Source organism: Zea mays, chromosome 5 (assembly GCF_902167145.1).
Source record: "Zea mays cultivar B73 chromosome 5, Zm-B73-REFERENCE-NAM-5.0, whole genome shotgun sequence".
NCBI classification, from domain to species: domain Eukaryota; kingdom Viridiplantae; phylum Streptophyta; class Magnoliopsida; order Poales; family Poaceae; genus Zea; species Zea mays.
This window is the reverse complement of record NC_050100.1, coordinates 76,793,210-76,814,390: the sequence shown is the minus strand read 5'-3', so window position 1 is coordinate 76,814,390 and position 21,181 is coordinate 76,793,210. Positions and strand designations below refer to the sequence as shown.

The window sequence follows — 21,181 nt, the reverse complement described above, 5'->3', positions numbered from 1 at the left end:
GGGTTCAAACAAAGAGAGCAAAAGACAACCCAAAGGCACCCTGGTCTGGCGCATCGGACTGTCCGGTGCACCAGGGAACTCGAAGCTGAACTTGCCACCTTCGGGAAAATGGGAGGTCGCTCCGCTATAATTCACCGGACTGTCCGGTGTGCCAGCGGAGCAACGGCTACTTCGCGCGCAACGGTCGACTGCAACGCATTTAATGCGCGCCTGCGCGCGCAGAGGTCAGAGCACACACAGAAGGCGCACCCGACAGTCTACAGGACCTGTCCGGTGCACCACCGGACAGCCCAGAGGCCCCACCAGTCAGAGCTCCAACGGTCAGAACCCAATGGCCCGATGACGTGGCTGGCGCACCGGACAGTGTCCGGTGGCGCACCGACTGTCATGTGCGCCATGCGACAGCAGCCTTCCAACGGCCACATTTTGGTGGTTGGGGCTATAAATACCCCAACCACCCCACATTCAATAGCATCCAAGTTTTCCACCTTCAACACATTACAAGAGCTATAGCATTAAATTCTAGACACACCCAAAGAGATCAAATCCTCTCCAAATCAAATAGTGACTAGAGAGAGCGACATTTGTGTTCATTTGAGCTCTTGCGCTTGGATTGCTTCTTTTCTTTCTCATTCTTCTTGTGATCAAACTCAATTGTAACCAAGGCAAGAGACACCAATTGTATGGTGGTCCTTGTGGGAACTTTGTGTTCCGTTTGATTGAGAAGAGAAGCTCACTCGGTCTAAGTGACCGTTTGAGAGAGGAAAAGGGTTGAAAGAGACCCGGTCTTTGTGACCACCTCAACGGGGAGTAGGTTTGCAAGAACCGAACCTCGGTAAAACAAATCATCGTGTTTCACTCTTTATTTGCTCACGATTTGTTTTTCGCCCTCTCTCTCGGACTCGTTCATATTTCTAACGCTAACCCGGCTTGTAGTTGTGCTTAAGTTTATAAATTTCAGATTCGCCCTATTCACCCCCCTCTAGGCGACTTTCACCCGCTCCGCGCCCGCGCAACCGACGGCCTCCATCTCCTCTACGCTCCGTGCCCGCGCAGCCGACGACCGAGCTACTATCTTCTTCTCCGCGGCTCGAGCTCTATGCAAGCAGGCTCGTTTGGAGGTTGCCGTGATGCGGCCATGGCTGGTGTCCTTTCGTCGGTTGTCTGTAGTAACGCGCCGATAGCGGACGAATAGTGATTCTCTAGATGTAGCGGCTCCAACACATACTCTAAATTTTAGCGTACTCTATAGTGTTCCTTGCTGGAGGCATACAGGAGCACCATGTCCTCTAAATTTAGCGTACAGGTTGCTTTAGCGCGTGCAGCTGGAGACAGCCTGAGACTGTCTCCAGCAACGTCCTCTATATCCATCATCTATATCCGTCTTTTACAGTCTACTCTAAAAGATTTTATCCTCTATATCTCCTTCCTCTCCAACAACGTTCTCTAAATCACGTCCTCTATACGCAAATACATATATTAGAGACATTTTTTATTTTTTATTTTTGTACATACATATTTGTCATAATCTTAAATGTATTGTACATGTTTTAGTTTTGCTAAAACGGTTATTTAAAGTATTCAAATGTATAGAGAACCGTTTAGAGAAACTCTATATATAGAGAATCCAACAGCGTCCTCTAAATTTAGAGGACCGTTTAGAGGACGTTGCTAGAGAGCGTAGAGAACCGTTTCGTCCTCTATGTTTAGAGTACAGGAGGCTTTAGAGGCTCTTGCTGGAGCCCGCGTGAGTTTCCTAAATGGTTGGAGTAAAGTTGAGTTAACAAAAGCTGAGCGACGTTTTTAATCCAATAGTAAAAGTGTTCAGTTAATAGCTAAAATAAAGTTATGTTATAAATAACCTTCTAATCAATGATTTCAAGTCGCCTAGTCGAACCCTGGGACCGACCAGGCGACTAGTCGCGATTAGGCGATGACTAGGGCGACTAGTCGACTCCTAGTCGGTCCTAGTCGGCCCCTAGTCGTCCTACACTAGTAGCTATACTTATATAGGTATATATATAAATATACATGTATACATTATATAAATTAGAGACTGCAGTAGTGCATACATTATATAAATTAGAGACTGCAGTAGTGCAGCAGGCTGCAGGACTCCAGGAGAAGGGGCAGGGACGCAGGGTGATGTAGCCGTCGGCAATCAAAGTCCAGGACTGCAGGGGCGGTGCAAGAGAGGAGAGGAGACGTACAGAGAGCCAGAGACTGTTGGCGGGTAGGTTATAATACGAGAGAGGAGACGTGAAGTGACTGTAGATGGGCTAAAAAAGGCCCAATAACTAAACCCTAGCCGGGACGACCAGGACACATAAGTCGGACGACTAGTCGCCCTAGTCGACGATTAGTCGGACGACTAGGTTGTCTGGTCGAGTCGTCCAGCAAATCGTGTACTAATTACCGAGCAACCCGACTAATCACGATTAATCGCGATTAGTCGGACGACTTGAAATCATTGCTTCTAATAACATTTTATCTGTAAGTATATGTTTGAGAATAATCTATTAGCGAAACACGTTCACATAATGGTATTCGGAGGAATAAGGGTACCGTTTGGTTCACATATTTGTAACGTAATGGGTAAGTGATAACGTTAAATCATGTTTGTTTTAATCCAACCGTAATCAGATACCATATTAAAAATTGATACCGGACTATTCAAACTTGTTACCGCCGGTAATCGAGTGTAAACCATTATCCTTTAGGTTACATTTCGTGAACCAAACAACACCAAGTTTCATAACTGCAGAAATCCAAATTTCTCCCCACGTCCCCACCACAGCCATCGTCCATTTCAAAACCGCGCAGGATAGTCGCGTCTCTTCTCATCCTTCCCGTCTCTCCCCCGCTCCGCTCCACCCCGCTCAAAAACCCTAGGCGGCGCCCGAATCCCGGATCCCGCGTCCGGCTCCCCCAGCGCCTCCGCCCGTGCTCGGCGTCCATCGTTGCCGGCCTCCCCGATGGACCCAGCGGGGCCGCGCGTGGCCACGGATCCCGCCGGATCGGGTGCCGCACCGCCGCGCGAGGTCGGTGGGCCCCGTCGCCCGCCCTCTGCTCGCTCGGTCCTTGCTCTGGGGGGCTTCGGATGCGCTGACGCGGTCTTGGTAACTGTTCGTGCAGGAATTGGACAGGAGAGGAGGGGCGTGCAGCGGCGCCGCAGCGGCGGAGGGGAGCGCGTCGCGGCTCGCGGGCGCTGGACTGGGAGGTAAGGACACCGCATTTCTTGACGTTTCTCGCGCGTTCGTCCCGATCCGTGCTTTGCCCCCTATGCTTTTAAGCCGGAATGAACTGGAGGACAGGAGGAGAATCTGGTGTCATTGGTGGGGTTGTCGTTGTTCTTGAATTATGAGCAGTTGCGCGCTCGATAGTAGCACGAGAGTTCGAGAATGCCACGGTGCGGTACCATAGTGCTACGTGCGACAGATCTAAGCATGCTAGCACACCCACGTTCTCCTCTAGAAACTGTCGTGAGTCTGTAGCTGGTTCTATTGGCTGTAGCTTCCATCTAGCGCTGTTATTAGTGAACAGCATGCACACCCTTTCAGTGTCAAGACATTCAGATTTTCACTAGTAAAATCCTGTTTGGAAGCAACTCAGTTTTTAAGAAACCAGTTTTTATCTTTTAGCTAGTAGAGGCCAGCTTCTTGGTTTTTAAGAAACTAAGAATCCAATTTCTATAAACTGAGGTATAAACTGGTATGTTTGGAACCACTTGAATTTCCATAAACCAGTTTCTTAAAAACTGAATGCTTCCAAACAGGCCCTTAGATGCGTAAGATACATGCTCCGGAGAATTGTGTTTTTCTTACAATTTTGATTTGCTCTTCTACAGATAGCTGAGGTCTTGCTAGGACTTGTTGCACACTCTGCAGCACTTCTTAGGAGTCCAACATTATCTAGGAACTCACATGTCACATCTGTTACATACTAGTCAAGTTTCAACTAGTAAGAACTCGGTCTACACTCAAAGTATTGGAACACTGTTATGCACTGCCCGTGTCATAATATCTATGTGAGTCAAATTCGAAATGGAAAATGCATGTTTCTTTTGTCTGATAAGTCAATTGTTTTTTTAATTTGTGCTCAAATAACTTTATCCTGTAGATCCGAGGGCTGGAATTCTGGAATCTTCAGGTCAAGCAGAAGCATATTTGCACACATGTACCATGGATGTTTCTCAGTTGACTGCTGAAGGTGTCACCCAGTGTGGAGCTAGAGTGTCTTTATTACCCCAGATTGGGGCACTTCAGTCAGAAACTCCTTGTCTGACCTTGGGCCGTGATTCCAGTGCAGAATCAATGGAGAAGCTGCATGGCAGTGAGTCCTTGCCATGCTGTAAAGAGAACATCGGAACAGTTCGCCAACCTAAGCCTGATCCAGAACATGTTGACAATAGGATGAGTGTTGCACGTCTTGGGTTGGACCTTAACACAGTAGATAGTTCTGATGCAGCAGAGCTTAACCCTTTCTTCCCTTACAAGAAGCTGGGACAGTCGAAAGTCAGTGATCCATCGGAATGTGGCAGCACTACTGCTGCTACAGCAGAAAGTGAGTCACACAGGAAATGGAGAGAAATGAAGCGGAATGGCTTTCTTTCTTCGTCTCATGGAAATGCAGTGGTGCCTAGGCCACGTGGTCGGCCCCCGAAAAGGAAAAAAGATGATGAATTCAAAAGGAGCACTTCCACACAGCATGGCCAGGCTAACAAGTCTGTTAAGGTTGCTGCTCCTAGTGGCCTATTATCTGGGCTAAACCCTGGAATCATTAACCATGTGAGAAATAGCAAGCAAGTTTACTCCATAATAAAGGCTATGGTACACTCTGAGAGGCTTGAGAATGAGAAGCAGCCTGCATTTACTAGTCAAACAGGTGGAAGAGGGAGAGAAGCCAGTGAGGGAATTCAGGATGAGAAATATGGTGCTGGTTTCAAGAAGTGCCATATGTTGATGAAAGACAATAATGCGGTGTTTCACCAAGCACTGCCTACCACATCACAGTTCCTTGCACAGGACGGCGATAGGCTCAAACTGCAACTCTCATCAGCAGTCACTATGTCTTCAGACAGGGCCTGCAGTACATCAGCTGATGATCCAGCAACTAATCATGATTACATGACTGTACTGTCAGTAAAAGGTATCCTTCCTTGCTTATTTAATAAACCATTCTGTCTAAATTTGCATTGGGTACTACTTATGGAAATATCTGTCTCAATACTTTTTCTTGCTATTCTGATGATCAGCGGCCTCTGTTGCTTCTCAGTGGTTGGAATTACTGCATCAGGACATCAGGGGACGCCTTGCTGGTATAATTCTGAAATCTGATGTAAATTTGAATGTTGTACTCATGCATTGTACTTAACACTTTTTTTTGTTTTTCTTGAAGCTTTAAAGCGCAGCAGGAAGAGAGTCAGAAATGCTCTTCATACAGAATTGCCTTACCTAATCTCGACAGAATTTTCATCTAACCAAGAGAATGAATCATCCATTGCAAATACGTGTGATGCTGGATGTACTGAAAAAGCAGTTTCAGAAGCGCATGTGGCACGATGGAGGTCTCTGTTTGTCCAGATGGACCGAGCACTTCAGGAGGAAGGGAAACAGCTGGTGAGTTTACCGGTTGGATTAGTTTGTGTTGTAGGAAAGGACTATGCCATCCGTCATTGTTTGTGTTGGTAGTTGGTACATAGCCCTATTCATATTACTTGTATAATGTATATGCTCATAGAGTATATACATGAACTACCTGAGTACCTGATTGCCTAATACTTGTTGCAGGAGAACCGGTTGAAGCAAGTGCAAGAAATGCAATCGAATTGTGATAAAGGCCTCAAACACATGAGCTGTGAAGCTCCTCTGCTAGGACCTATTCCTGAGCTATGGTTAGTTCATCATGACATTTTGACCGAAAATTGGTTTGCCTTTCCTTGCTTTATCCATTCCACTCAATGCTTGAGCAAGTGTCTAACTGAAATATGTCAACAGGAAGCTGAAGAACCCAGATATTTCTGAGAGTGAGTGGGCGGTGCAAGCTGCCGCCGCATCAATCTACTCGACCTGCAACATGGCCATGAGAACGGAGAACGTGCCTTGCTTCTGACCTCACACTTGTAGTTGTAGTTTAGTTTCTTGCTTTTGCTGATTTTTACCTCAAAAGTTAGGCCTCTTTTATTACCTTCAGTCTTTGTGAATTGTGACCCCTTGTCCATACACTAGCGGCGAGTCATGTAACGAGGAAGAAACTTGATGTATGTTGTCACCGTCCTACGATTTCACGGGCCCGTGAAAGAACACATTCTTTTTATACACGAACATGGTAGTAGTAGTAGCGATGAGATCTCGGAACAGGTGCGAAGGGCACGATTGGTTGCCTGCATAGATTAGCAACGCATAGATTAGCAACCAGGCTTATATAGCATACTAGGTGGATGCCCGTGCGTTGCAACGGGAAGATAAAATATCACAATAACTCATGTACAAATATGGTATAATATTATAGAAAAAGGTTACAAATGTGTTATAATGTTTAGGAAAGAAAACAAAGCCACTGCCTGTGCATTCACTGGGACCTGAAAACATTAGGTGGACTAACCTCTCCACAGGACGAAAAGGCAATATAGTTGCAATTGCAAGCACACAAAAAAGTGGTCTGCACAAGAAAGTGTATATCATGGCAGATGTTCTTCGGACTTGAAAAATAATACACGAGAAAAAGAAGACATGAAAAATATGTAGTTCTACACGCATATTGTTGATGCACCATCGGTTTTGAACGAATCAACTTGTCTTACAATTTCTAATAATAGTCAAATATGTCGACAACCGTACATTAATTTAATCTTTTTTAGCGATACTGATAAGTCGTTGTTGTATGTTTGGAGGGATAGCATAGCGGCATGAATTCTCCTCGTAACTTAATAGATCAATTACAAAGTTCCTTCGAAGAATCTTTGTATCCTACACACAAAGACATAAGAGAACAATACGTCAAATTTATATTATGTAACTGAAATGTATGTTTGAACATGAACCAAACGTACTCCACTCACCCTATTAAATTCCATTCGTCTACCACTCCCCCACATGACCATAGCTTGTAGAACGAAGTAGCTTGTATTAACCCTACAGAATAATGTTTGGCCAACTATATTATATACAATGGTTATCATAGAAAAAATTTAAACTGTTGAGAACATGGTATTAAGAAAATACCCTTTTAAGTCCAATGGAAGACCAGACCGAATTGTATGTTCCCACTTAAAAATATCATGTGCCCATCCAGAACGTTTCTTATTGTAGGCAATCTTATATTTCTTAGAGGCCATGATAATGGCTTCTGCAAACCTCTTGTATGGCATGTGTTTACACCAATCTTCAGTGGGTGTAAAGTCCATAAAAGTTACGTGCTTTTTACCATGATCGATTATGAAAAGTGCGTAGCATCCGTTTAATTTCCATGGCATAAGAACCTACAAAATACCAGTCATTAGGATTGCAACGGAGTGCCTTTTATAAATACATTCGAAATGAACACATACTTACATATTTACAACCAGTGATATAATAGTTCAATGAAGGCCAACAGTCGAGTGTTTTGGCTAACTCTTCTGCTGTAGGATCCTGATGGTACTTTGCAAGTTTACCAAAACCAACCATTCTCTAGATAAATATATATACATGTCCACATTAGGATTATATGTATAGATACAATATATTACTACATTATTGATTGGAAACAAACTTACCCAGAAGCGCATGTCCATATAATGTTTTTTATCCTTTATCATTTCATCTTTCGACATATGTGACTCTTTAATTGCCAACAATCGAACAGCCATGTCAAAACATTTTAGAGTCATATCTAGATTTACCCTTAATACGTTTTGCAGGTCTTTGACAGATATTTCTATCTTAAAAGGGTTGAAACTTCGCACCCATGTCATCCTGTAATGCAACATGACAAAAGTATATATCAAAACTTTACGTAGTTGGTACATATAAAATAGATAAAACAATGAGCACTTACTCTAATGTCGTATCATCTTGGATTGTCATGATGTAATCACATAGAACATCTATTAAATCAGCTTTGGTCACTGGCATGTCCTTTGTGGAAAGGCCACTCAGTAAAAACTCATTAGTGCACTCATCGGTCGGGATTTTTATAGGAGTTCTTTTATCCCAATCATGAACAAACCACCTTTCTAAGTCTGCTTGAGTGATGGGGCCATCACCATCTTCCATCAATACTTCGTTTTCTTCAGATACACAAGGTAGTTTCCTCTTCTTAGGATTTGTGGGACTATCTAATATCTGAACATCAGAGGAGCATCCAACATCGACTTCTTTGTCATACTTGTATAACGGACACCCCTTTCTCTTGTTTATATCTGAGGATAGTAATATAGCAGCCAATTTTTTCCTAAAGTGTGACATGTCGTCCTGCAAATAAGAAACAATTTATTTAGCAATTATATGTATCAATTGGATTGACATAATAATAACAGAAGACAGCAAACATATATTCATGTTATAGCCACATGTAATGTCATAGTAGTAATAATATACCTGGGTAAAATTATCAGATAGTTCATCCCCTGTCCAGTACTCGATATAGTTTAGTAGAAAGAGGCCACACGAGGAGCTACATCAACCAGATGATAAAATGTCAAGATTAACAGCAATGAATATTAATAGCAACACATAAGAATATATGGTGTACCTATCTGTTTGCTTTGCATATTCCATTTCTATTTCTTTAAGTGGCCAAGAAGCAACTCGGAGGTCTGGCCACCTATGATCTTTTAACTCCTTACGTTGAGATACCATATCAATTTGTCTTTGGAGTCCTTTTATCTTTATTATTATTATAAAAACATAGAATTAGAAGATGAGAGTTTAAGTTAATAAGGGATTCGTAATTGTTGAGTTTGTATAAACTCACAGTGTCAATGAGGTCATTGCGACCGGATGATGTACCAAGTGAGTCGAGCACTTGTATCTCCATATTTCTTGCATTGATCACAGCAAGATACCAGTGCATTTCTCGGATATTTATTGGAATAAACACCTACAAGTCAATTATAAATATTGCATAATAATACATGTAAACACTAACCGTGTAGATTGCAATCTCGTATTTACCATGTCATGGTCTAGATAAAGTAAAACTCTTCTTTCAGCGCTAGATATTTGTGCCATGTCTTTACTTGGATATAACTCATCTGTTTTAGTTTCAGCATCACCGTCTCGCTTTAGAAAGTTGAACTGAAAAGCATTTTCTATATGTACACGACCTCCAGATCAACATTTTAGATGCTCTTGAGCTTTTATTAAATTTATGTAACAGTCTATCACCTGCAAGTATGTAAGTTATGGTTTAAAATACCAGGGTGAGTATCTTGGAAGTGTGGTGCTCCTAGCTAGTTGAATTATCATGAATTACCTCATCACCTAGATATGCGTCCGGTTGAAATAGGCATTCCATCCACTTCCTTTCCACAAAAGCATCATCAATAAGCACGACTTCTACCCTTGGTTCACAAGGGATTTCTTTAATCCAATCGATGAGTGCAAGATCACCCTGCGTGCAAATATAATCTACGAACGAAACAGTCATGAGATCAAACATGAATCACTTCCAATAAAAACAATACAAATTGATGCAGACGATAGTATGGAAGTTATCATACCTTTCGGAACTATTGTAGTAGTCACCGATTTTTTTGGCTTGTTATGAGACAAGGACATTAGTAGAGATTCATCTATAGACTTTGTATTATCTCTTTGGATGATTGTAAGTGCAACATTTTCCTCTTTAGATTCCATCCACAGGAGACAAAAACCTATAATCATTGTTACTATGTATTATTTGATACACGATTCAAATGTTTCTACTATAACCAGCTAAACAATTTTACATGCATTAGTGTGAGATCTCCACACTGATTTGCAGACTTTATCAAGTGCTCCTCAGTGTCCCAACATGCTGGTAGGCCGCCGTACTGGCATGTATCTGTTGGGAACCATTATATACCGTGGTCCAGATGCCCACACCACCAGGAGCTGCACAACTTTCTTGTGCCCGGGAGGGAGGGAGGTCCTGGACGTGAAACTTTTATCTAATCTGAAGCCCCCCCCATGCAAGATGCAACCAATTTCTTAACTGACATTCTGAAACCTGAGTGGTGGTCCAGCTTGTGTACTTTTGCTTTTGAAGTGGCAGGCGAGTACTATTTTTAAACAGTGGGCGATAAAACATGTGCGGTGCGGTTGCGGCTTTCTTCTGTGGCTAGGAGCTGCATTTCAGCCCCCCCACTTTGAATTTGAGTTGTTTATTACGGGCAGTACGCATTACCCTGGAGTGTGGACTTTGTTCATAAGATTATCCCGGGTCCTGAGAGATTCGTTCTATCTGATTTTCCTTGGAATGTTCGTGATCTTGGTATGCATAATAAAGACCATGACTGTCATTGATTGTGAATTCTGCCTCTTGATGAAAAAGACGTCAACGGACAGGAATATAGGCTCCCCTGTTCGATGGGCTTCATGCCCAGTTTCTTCTGCTGCTTCCGTTCTACTTGTCGAGGCATCACCTCCAAGATGAAGCTACCACCGTTCCATGTCGAGGCGCACACCTTGAGTATCAGGAACACCACGTGCATCCGGTAGGACAGGAATATAGGGACCGTCAGGGCCATTGTTGCCACTGTGAACAGCGCCTGGAGCAGGGAGCAGTAGGTACATGACCTGCCGGTTCCGGTCACCCAGCAGTCCGCTCAGCCTCCACCAGATGTTGTTTGCTTTCTGTGCTTTCTTTGAGAGCTCTCTGACAAACAGTTCATAAGATAAACAATGAGTTTTATGTTTTTGCATTGGAACATTTGGTTCTATGTTGATCCGCCCTGAGGCGGACGGGCCAGTGAGCGAGTGGTTTGGGTTGTTTGCACGGTACCAGTTGGAACTATGCTATCTTCTGGCAGCTCTCACGCACAAAGTCTGGTGATCTCGTCCTTGGATGGGGGCATGGCTGCTGCGGTGAACCCCGCAATGGAGAGCTGGGAGCTGCTGCTTCTGCATAATCTGCAATTTCAGTTTGGAAACCGCCAAGGTCATGGATAAGAGTCACTGGAGTAGTGGAGTGTGGAATATGGGTCACAAAGTTTTCACATTGTGCAATGAATATTTTTTGGATGGGGGCATGGCTGCTGCGGTGAACCCCGCGATGGAGAGCTGGGAGCTGCTGCTTCTGCATAATCTGCAATTTCAGTTTGGAAACCGCCAAGGTCATGGATAAGAGTCACTGGAGTAGTGGAGTGTGGAATATGGGTCACAAAGTTTTCACATTGTGCAATGAATATTTTTTATTTATAGAGAGCACACCTCAAATTGGCACATTAAAACAGATGAAGGTGTGGTTAACAATAGGTTCTTTAGTAACCTCTTTTATGTGCAAAGCACTAAGAATGCACTGACCGACATATCAAAATATGCCAACCAGATTGCGGTAGACAGGTGATGGACTATTCATCAAGGAAGCTGACCTCTATATGAAGAATCATCGTTGGTAGATAAGAATCAGCATACTGACATATAAGTTTTGAGACTCTTGATACTGTAACATAGCTGATGAAGACTCAAAATGAACTCCTCAGCAAAGAGAAACACATTTATTTGTAGGGAAGTATCAACACACCTCGTCTCAATATATTTGAATAACTCAAATTTTAAGAAAACATATATTGTTTGAACTTCTTGCACAACATGGAAGAGCAAAATTTGAGCTCACACAAGTTTGCTACTTAGAAAGTGCCTCTACAGAATGAGGGAGTGACTCAAGGGGCGTGAGTTTTACGAGTAAAGCAAAGTAGTCTTAGCCTCTTAGGTTTGAGATATTGTCTAATACTGAAAGGTATGGTAATATCTGTCACCCATAAATGCCATAAGCTAATTTTTTTTATCACAACCGGTCTCGAATCTAAAATCACAAACATAAGCCCCAATAATAGAGGTTTCTCAGTACACAGGAAAGTGAAACATTCATGAAGAAAATAACTACTCTATTGTGAAACCCTACACCTGAAGAAATTGCATTTCAAGCATTAAAAAACGGAGATACCAAATTACAAACAATAATAGAGAAACGTCCCTCTATGAGACAATAATGCAAGACATAAAGATATGGGCATCTAATTACTAATGCCTTGATCATGTCAAATTATGTGGAGTGTTTGATTCTGATGAAATGGTACCTTGTCTTACATTGCAGGCCTGTCCAGTTAGCTAATGCACGTAACGCACACGACATCAAACACACCATGTCCAGATAACTGCTTCATGTTTTGTGGCAAGCCAGCAATAGCTCGTTTTGCAGCCCGGATATATCAATTCTAATCAAGCATTATGTTTCCCCCAACTTGAATGCAAGGCAAAGCTCCTGCCACCTATACTCCAGGTCTGTCTGCTTAGACTTATCTTCTCCTTGTATGTGCTTTGGTGATTTCAGTATGCATCTTGCATGTTATCTGTGTGCAAAGAGTGCTGATAGCTTACATTGCCTATTAGATGTGTAGATTGAGTTAGTATAGATGGTGAGTTATATGGTATGTATGTTGCATTTGCACCACCTTAGGTTATCTAGGTTTGCCCATTGATCTCAAGTTGTTCAAAATGCTGTTCTATTAAAATCCTAGTGTAACTATTGTTATTGCCACATTGTACTCGATGTTAAGTTCTCTTGTATCCATGTGTTTATATCAGTCCTTGTTTTCCTCTATATGTTTATATCAGTGCATGCATAGTGCTGGAGCCCATGTATATCTTATGTCTTCAATTCCTTGGAATTTGGTATGGTACTATGATCATGACCATTAACAAGCTTAAAGGCTTTATTTATATCTTATTTATAGTGCATTGCGGTGAACCCCACGATGGAGAGCTGGGAGCTGGCAGCTCTCACTGATTTTCAGGTATGGCAGTTGTGCTAGTCTGCTAGTGAAAATGCAAATGCACATGTGCTAGCTTGCTTGTGAAAATGCAGATGCAAATGCAAATGGAAGTTGTGCTAGTTTGCTACAGCTGCAGATGTGCTAGTGAAAATGCAGTTGGCGATATCAGTGTTTTCAGAAGCCCAGTTTGGTATGGCTGCCAGATTTTCAGACAGCTGCCAGTTCTAGCACATCTGCAATTTCAGTTTGGTATGGCTGCTTCAGTCCAATTCAGTTGGCTTCAGTTATTTTTAGTTAGCTTCAGTTAGTCCTAGTCTAATCGTGTTAGCTTCAGTTCAGTTATCTTCAGTTTTTCCCTAGTCCTAGTTCAGTTAGCTGCAGTTAGTCCCTGGTCAGTAATTTCTGAAGTAGCAAGATTCTGAAAATGCAGTTCCTGTATGTTTCTGAAAACCGAGCAGACAGAACCGAGCAGTCCAATTCTGAAAATGCAGTTCATGTATTCCTCTTTCCTACATTTCAAACATACCCTGAGAGTAGGGTCCATGTTCTACATGGTAGCATTTCTTCTCTTTTTGAAGATAGATTACACGTTTAACACTTTCCTGAATACCTCATAACTTAATTCAGGTAAATTACTGCTATGTAGTAATTATTTGATTTTGTCTTTACTCTTCAAGGACCGAGCAACTGAAATCTTCAAGAAAATTATTCAGTTGCTAGCTTATAAACTGATAAAAATTGCAGAGGCGTTTCTCTTCAACTCTCGGAATGACCAATCAAGCTGTTAACGCAGCGAAGGAGGCAGTTCAGCGCTCAGAGGACCTTGATATAAGGTTTGGAATTTCAGACTCTACATGCTAGCAACTGACCATTTCTGTTTGAAAAGGAGAAGATTGTTTCCCCAGATTTCAAACAGAAGTCAAGAAAACAGTTTGGATTCAGATTGTGAGCAATTCAATTGGGATGACTTTGAAGTTCTAGAGATAAAGAGTGCACTTAATGAAGTCCTTGATTTAAATCAAACAGAAAAAATAGATCAGGCCAAGAGATTTTTTTTGCTCGCACGAACGCGCACATGTTCTACAAGATGCTCACGACATCCGATACCAGCACACACATCTTTAGAAATATAGTGTTCACATACAGTGTTGGCCGAGTTCACAGACATTATACCAACAGAAATAAATTCACAGTACAGCTACGGCGTAAGGACCTCCTTATAGACAATATTCTTTGTGTATGTTACGCCATTTATTGTTGACTTCTTTTCCACCCCCTTATTCATTTTATCATCAGTGACTGGAATTACAAGTACCTTCACATTCAATCGAGTTGTGGCCCTTGAGAGAGCAACATATAGCTGGCCATGAGAGAATACTGGTTCAGGCAAGTACACAGCAACATTAGGAATCGTCTGTCCCTGGGACTTGTTAACAGTCATGGCGAAACTTAGTCTTACCGGAAACTGCTTCCTTTTAAAATGGAAAGGGAACATCTCGTCATCAGAAGGGCACAGGGGTATACGAGGCAAGAAAACCCGCATTCCAGCATGCTGACCAAGGACAATTTCAGCATCGATACTATTTTTTTGGAAACCACGTACCACCAGCCGTGTACCGTTGCAAAGACCGTTAGCAGGGTCTATATTCCTAAGCAACATGACTGGGCACCCAATTTTGAGCTTCAGAATGTGCGGGGGTAGTCCATTAGGAGTCAGCGTGTTTAGGAATTCCGATGGATAATAGTTATTAGGATCGTCCACCGCGGTGTCAAAGCTATGGTACATCATCTGCTCCCGTTGAAAACGATCGATCATCCTCATATTTATCATATCAACCCAGTCGTTCCGAGTAGTCAATATTGCTCTTGAAGTGATGTAGCTTGTATTAGACATGTTTTCGTTTAGACTGGGGTAAATGTCATCTATCAATCTGTCAAGGTCGCGGTCATCACCGGTATATGGCACACATACCTCATCTGGAAGACGAACATCACCATCGTTGTTCACTTCCTCAGTTCCACCACCGACACGCAACAAATATTCTGCAAACCATGGGTCGCTCTTTGCTCTCATGTTGCGAACAAGCTTTAGGTGGCTCATTGATTCCCATAGGTAAGAACTCCGTAGAGAGGCAGCAACTATCTGAGCCCTTGACCCTTTACGTACAACAGGGAGTACTTGTCTGAAATCTCCACCAAACACAATAGTCTTCCCACCAAAGGGCAGATCAGGGCGTCCCATGATATCACGCATGCTGTTGTCCAACGCTTCAATTGATTGTCTCTTAGCCATTGATGCCTCGTCCCAAATAATGAGCGACGCTTTCTGTAGCAACTTTGATGTCCCACTTTGTTTCGTGAAGGTACATATAGCACCATCATCAATAGTAAGTGGTATCTTGAAGCGTGAATGGGCAGTTCTCCCACCAGGCATTATGGAAGCCGCAACCCCAGATGTAGCTGTTGCAACTGCAATCTTGTCCTGACTACGTAGCACCGCAAGCAATGCCTTATACAGATAAGTCTTTCCAGTACCACCAGGCCCATCCACAAAGAACACACCGCCATTACTGGTGTCAACAACAGATAAGATCTTTTCATAGGCAGACTTCTGCTCCTCATTTAGGGTTTCTTGCAAAGCAACATCTTCTGCCGTCGCCTCGATAATTTCCTCCTCGTAAATCTCTCTATCAATACCTTGTGAATCGTCATATCTATCGATGATAGCAGGTAGAGGGAATGTCTTTATGTCTTTACCCATTGACTGCAACATGTTTCTAATGTCAATCAAGACCATCTGCTGCAAATGGCGTTTACTCTGAGTAATACGATGATAATCCTCGGACATTGTGTCAAGGTGTCTCTGCCACAATTCGGCCACATCATTCGGCTCGCAGAAAACCAGTATCGTTGCAAACAACCTCCGTAGCGCGGATGGCATTTGGTAAAGAGCAGCTTCATTGAGACACTCATCTATTGTGTTGTCTGCTTCAAGTAATCCCCTTCTTTGTGCTGCCTCACGAAACGATGGTAGTGTGTCACCGTCTACTGTCCTTAGATCCACATAGGAGGTAGCACCAGTAACATGATTTAGGAGGAGCCGAAGATAGAAGCGCTCCCCCTCAGATGGTAGAGCAGAGACGATTCTACCGACTTGTCCACCCGTATTCCGTTTCCTCCTTTGCCACACTTTGCCCTGCTGCCAAGTGTACCACTCAGGGAAGTCACGATACAGGATGCCCCGAGCCTCCTCGTACAGCTTATTCGCCTCAAAATATGCTGTAATCATTGACCTATCAGCACCTGGACGGTTGACGACTCGCTCGACCATTTGTCGCTCGTGAAACGTCACCATGTGCATGTTTGGAAGATGGAGTTGCAGCTGCATCACAGATGGAGAGTTCTGACTAAGCTCAAATCCATATATCCTCCATAAGGCTTCCGGAGGAGTCACCCACCTTGCATCTCTATACTGCTGGATCTCATCTACATCACCATTTTCCTTACTCGCATCTCTCATAACAACAGACGCACGATCATGGCCTTTGTATATGTACTTGAACAGGTACTTAACAGCCTTGATGCTCCCACACGCCTCAACATTGATGTGACAGTTGAAGAGCCGAAGCAGGTAAGGGTTGTAAGGGACAACCCATCTATTGTCCAATTCACATCCTCGAACCTTTTCCTTACGCCCATCATCACGACGTCTGTAATTAGGATATGAATCCTTCCCTTGCATGGTTGCCTCATGGAAATGCCGGGGGTATTGATGCTTGCACGATGCACGACCCTTAGTGCATGGGCAGTTAGGGTTTAGCGACCCGCACGGGCCATGCATCATATGCTTGATAACCATCTTTCGCAGTTCAGGGTACTTGTTGGACGGGATCTCAGCTGAGATCAAAAGGTCATACTGTTCAGGGCACGTGAGCTTGTACTTCCTTTGCATGATGAGTAGAAAATGGGCATGTGGCAAACCTCGTTTCTGAAATTCCACGACATAGACGTAGGCTCGGACTTTACCGAGTATATCCTGTTTAGTCAACCTATGCTTTAGCTCCTGTAGTTTCGCATGAAAGACACACACTACAAGATCAGGACGATCCTGCGGTGTCTGTCCAGGTAAAAGCTCGCTCTTTATCTCATCCCAGTTAGGGTTACATGTCATGGTAAGAAAGATGTCTGGTTTACCAAACTTCCGCACCAGAGCCATAACATCCATATATCGACGTCTCATGTCACGAGGACCGCCAATAAACGACGGTGACAACACAGTTCGCTTTCCAACCTTCTCTCCTCTAACATCTCCATCTAACATGCTATCCACCAAGCCCTGATATAGGTCTGCCCTTAACCGATCCTGGTTCTTACGTATGAAATCTAAACGGGAGCTCTCAATCTTAATGTATGTGTCGACCGCGAACTGCTGGAAAAGTCGTTTACCATGAAGTATCGGATTGAATACCCCTGGACGTATCTGAAATTTGTAGCAGTAGTAATCACGCACGGACACACATAGATGGGTAGGAGGTTCTGCATACGCAAGAATCGATTATTTAGTGATGCCGAAAACATATTTAATAATGTGAACAACTTAGAAATTACAAAAAACAACTAACCCGCATCTTCATCATTTCCATTACTTGCCCTATGCGTCGCCCGGTATGCATCCACTTCGCCCATGGATACACCAACCTTTGGGATATTTGCATGCCATCCAAGCTCACCTCTAGGGAAGAACAGTGGATATGATAGCGCATCGTAGCATCCATGGTATGAGCGGATGCCGTGGCTTGACCTATCCTTCCCATGTAGCATAACACTCTTGCTGAACTGGCCTCGCCGTTCGCTCCCCTCGATCCAGACAGCGGCCACCTCCGAAGTGAGAGGTGTGTTATATGTCTTCTGGTTCAACGTCTGGTCAAGGTTCAATGCGATGTGATAGTCAGCAAGGTTCTCAACATGACCCATGCTCCTAAGGTGCTCAGAGTACGGATTTCCACGAAGTATGCCAACTATCTGTTTAATAACCTCTTGGTCTTTCTGAATCTGATCTTCACGACACTTACGGTATCGATGCTCGAGACTGGGATCATCATCGTAAAAGTAAAGCTCCAGATGTTTGTGCTCTGCCCCACATTCACTACCGAATGACTTGATATTATGGTACATCATGCCTTGTGCACGGAATGTGTATATACCAGAATCTCTCATATTAGTTGTCATACTGTCGAGGCAACAGTACAGGGAAGTGAAACAAAAATGGCCATTAAAAAACCTGATGTTATCACGAAAGTGCCTAGCATCAGAGTCTGCACTATCCCACAACCTCATGAGCTGGGGAGGGGTCTCTAGTGGGGCTAGCTCAACCTTGCCACCTCGACAGCAAAACCCAGGCGGCTCATACTCAAACTTCTTCGCAGTGCAATAACCACAGTCGGGAACGTGCTTCAGCATATGTGTTTCTTCAGGGATGTTACTGTAGACCTTGTCGTACGGGTCAGGCACATCAGTGACAACAGATTGATCTTGAGTACCATCTATCTCGAAGTCATCGTTAGTGTCCTCATCTGATATTTGTTTTGGAAAAGAACGATTAAGACATTGGAATTTTAGATACGCATTGTTATAGGAATAGAAATTGACATAAGTACAATTACCAGCGAATAGATATCCCTCGTTCTCATCATTATCCTCTCCGAATATGACACCCTCATCATCGTCATCAACTGGATCGTGAAAATACAATCCAAGTAAAAGACATGGCATTCAGGGTTGAGAAAATATATAACCTCAATAAAGATTTTTGACAATTACCATTGGAAATGAACCTTGGGATCGACTGGCTTTGCTCCAACACACTTCTTTGTTCGACCATGTGTGCACTCCCATTTGTTGCCACGATCGCACTTTGGCGTGTATTCCTATATTGTACTGATGGAAACACACGTTTAGTCGGACTATATTTTATCGTCGCCGTGCAAGATCCATTTACAATTGGTTAGTATAATTACCAGTGTTGTTGATCTCTATAGTTGAACCGGGTTGTGTCGAATCATCCATTTGTCCGACGTCACTAATAGTATCCTCAGTCAAAGTAGCCACGTTACGTGCAATGTTTGCTTCAAATTTCTTGTTTTGACGGGCTAAGATAGCTTGTCTTTCACCAGGCCGAACATGATGTTTACGTTTGAGTGGCTCAGTAGACATATCGGGTGAACCGACATCCTCAGTTTGTGTTGAAGCTGGCATGAAAGGTGTACTGGTGTATTCAGGGATAACCCAGTCGCATGCGTTATCAGAGGATGAATCAGGTTCCAATACATCTGCTGTAGAGTGTAGAACCTCAGAGGTATATGTTGGGACCTCCATGGCGATGGACCCCTGATTCAAAGTGCTAGCTTGTAGTGCTCTACGTTTTCTTATGTACTCTAACTTTCCCTCTTTCCGCCTTGGTGTCTGATTGTACAACCTAAGCTGTTCATTTTGGTCACCTATAAAATATGAACACAATTACTTTCCAATTGTAGGTTTATGCGTAGATTTATTAATTAAAATTGGACAGTTGTCATCACCTCCTGACACATTGGGTATCACATTGTGTCCCTTGTTTCGTTGACGTGCTTCACGACGCTTCCTATTCTTCTCGTTCTTTTGTTCAACGGACATCGCTGCATATCTTTCCCTATCCCTTTTTCGCTTACGCTCCTTAGCATCGAGCATTGGTCCGAGCAATTCATTTTGATCACCTATAATGTAAGTTTGTGTATTAGTGTTCCCTACTTACTACGTTTCGACGATGTATGGTCAGTTTGTGTATTGACCTTTACCTCTAATGATATTGCTAGAGATGTCTGTGAATGGTTTGCGATCGGCATTATGTCCCATCTGATCTATAACAACAACAGTACCCGAGAAAACATGAGCATAAAAATAATATGCTGCAAGAACTAAGGGTGAAATGATATGACTGCAATAAACCAAGCGGATAGAAGATCAAAAAAGATGCCCTTGGTAATAGAGGTTATAGAAACAAGCATCATAACCGAGAGTAAAGAGATAAGACCTAGAGAGAGGTGATAAGAGAACGATGTTGGTGTCTGTATAAGATAGTGTATTATATTCCAAGTTTGAACTGCATAGATGGATATGGGTGACGCGCTAAGCAATTGTTTGCATAACTCTGGTGATGTGTCATATCTTCCTGGAGCATGCCTAGCTCCTATAGATGGGCTTCGGTATACCGAATGTACATTAAAATTGTTCCGGATTTGATCTGTACATTTGACGTTATTTCACGAGCGAAGTTACGATTTGAATGTCAAAAATGACACAACATTAAACCAATATAATGTTGTAAATGGAAAACGTACGGGCTAAACCATTTGATCGTCCACTTATTCATTGAGATATGTCCCAGTAGAACAAAATGTTTTACAAATATTGACACATGTAAGTTGCATCAATAACAGTACATGTATTCCATCATAAAATTCAGATTTGCAAAAGTTACAGACTCTATCTACGCCTTTGGTCGTCAAGATATCTAACGGCAAACTGACGATCGTTCCGCGCCACCAAAGCCTTTTGAATTGCTGCAATGAGTGCAACATTTAATCACATGTATACTCAGTTCACAATATAATTAAAACAAGTACATAATTGTGATGTAGGTAACCTTAGAAAATACTTACGTTCAAAATAATGGGTGTTGTGATGGAACGGTTTGAAGTGTATTGTTGTATGGTCAGTTGATTCGAGACACTCTAGAATAGCATATTTAATATATTGAATATAAGAATCATTATAAAAGAAAAAATAGTGAATAATGTGTTAGCAAGGCGTAAACATATGTTGTACCTTGTTTTCTGAACCGCCGAAACATGGTCCCAATTATGATGCTATAATTCTCATTAGCCAACGCCCAACGGAGTGCATTTTTGTTTAGTAAATTGCCCCAAACTTTAATGGTATGTAAAGACCACCTTGTGCCATTGATTTTGCGAAGAATTTATTAGTACTAATAGATTTAACATCATATTGGTAATATAGTAATGGAATATACCTAGCATCCATTATAACAATCTTCCTGAATGTACCCCACATTGTGCGATGGATTGTATCCAAGTGGACGACAATAGCCATAACGTCTACAAAAAGCACATTTAAATATGGATTAATACTCAATTTTGTGTAAAGGAATTTTTAATAGGGTTAGTA

General features: G+C 42.7%; 1 protein-coding gene and 2 long non-coding RNA genes across 4 annotated transcripts; 1 reads left to right on the top strand and 2 right to left on the bottom strand.

Moving 5' to 3' along the window:
• Positions 1 to 2,805: 2,805 nt before the first annotated feature.
• LOC100274461 (Uncharacterized conserved protein (UCP030365)) lies at positions 2,806 to 6,319 on the top strand. 2 transcript variants are annotated; one of them, XM_035967846.1, is made up of 8 exons: positions 2,806 to 3,041; positions 3,136 to 3,220; positions 3,848 to 4,027; positions 4,120 to 5,148; positions 5,255 to 5,317; positions 5,398 to 5,618; positions 5,790 to 5,893; positions 5,997 to 6,319. In XM_035967846.1, exons 4-8 carry the CDS (start codon positions 4,182 to 4,184, stop codon positions 6,109 to 6,111), a joined length of 1,470 nt encoding a protein of 489 aa, XP_035823739.1. In that variant the 5' UTR covers positions 2,806 to 3,041; positions 3,136 to 3,220; positions 3,848 to 4,027; positions 4,120 to 4,181; the 3' UTR covers positions 6,112 to 6,319.
• A 3,098-nt stretch (positions 6,320 to 9,417) lies between these two features.
• Positions 9,418 to 9,889, bottom strand: LOC109939931 (uncharacterized). The gene is made up of 2 exons (XR_002262308.1): positions 9,704 to 9,889; positions 9,418 to 9,611 (listed from the first exon to the last, which is right to left on the bottom strand). It is a non-coding gene; the product is annotated as an uncharacterized lncRNA (long non-coding RNA).
• Positions 9,890 to 20,500: 10,611 nt separating this feature from the next.
• Positions 20,501 to 20,913, bottom strand: LOC103626571 (uncharacterized). Its single transcript, XR_553005.2, has 3 exons — positions 20,822 to 20,913; positions 20,656 to 20,727; positions 20,501 to 20,556 (listed from the first exon to the last, which is right to left on the bottom strand). It is a non-coding gene; the product is annotated as an uncharacterized lncRNA (long non-coding RNA).
• Positions 20,914 to 21,181: the final 268 nt, after the last annotated feature.

What these genes read in the sequence shown, in the direction of transcription:
- LOC100274461 (XM_035967846.1), top strand. Translation starts at nt 4,182, where the DNA reads ATGGATGTTTCTCAGTTGACTGCTGAAGGTGTCACCCAGTGTGGAGCT. An exon ending in GACTGTACTGTCAGTAAAAG is followed by an intron (nt 5,149 to 5,254) that starts GTATCCTTCCTT and finishes TCTGATGATCAG; the next exon opens with CGGCCTCTGTTGCTTCTCAG. An exon ending in GGACCTATTCCTGAGCTATG is followed by an intron (nt 5,894 to 5,996) that starts GTTAGTTCATCA and finishes ATATGTCAACAG; the next exon opens with GAAGCTGAAGAACCCAGATA.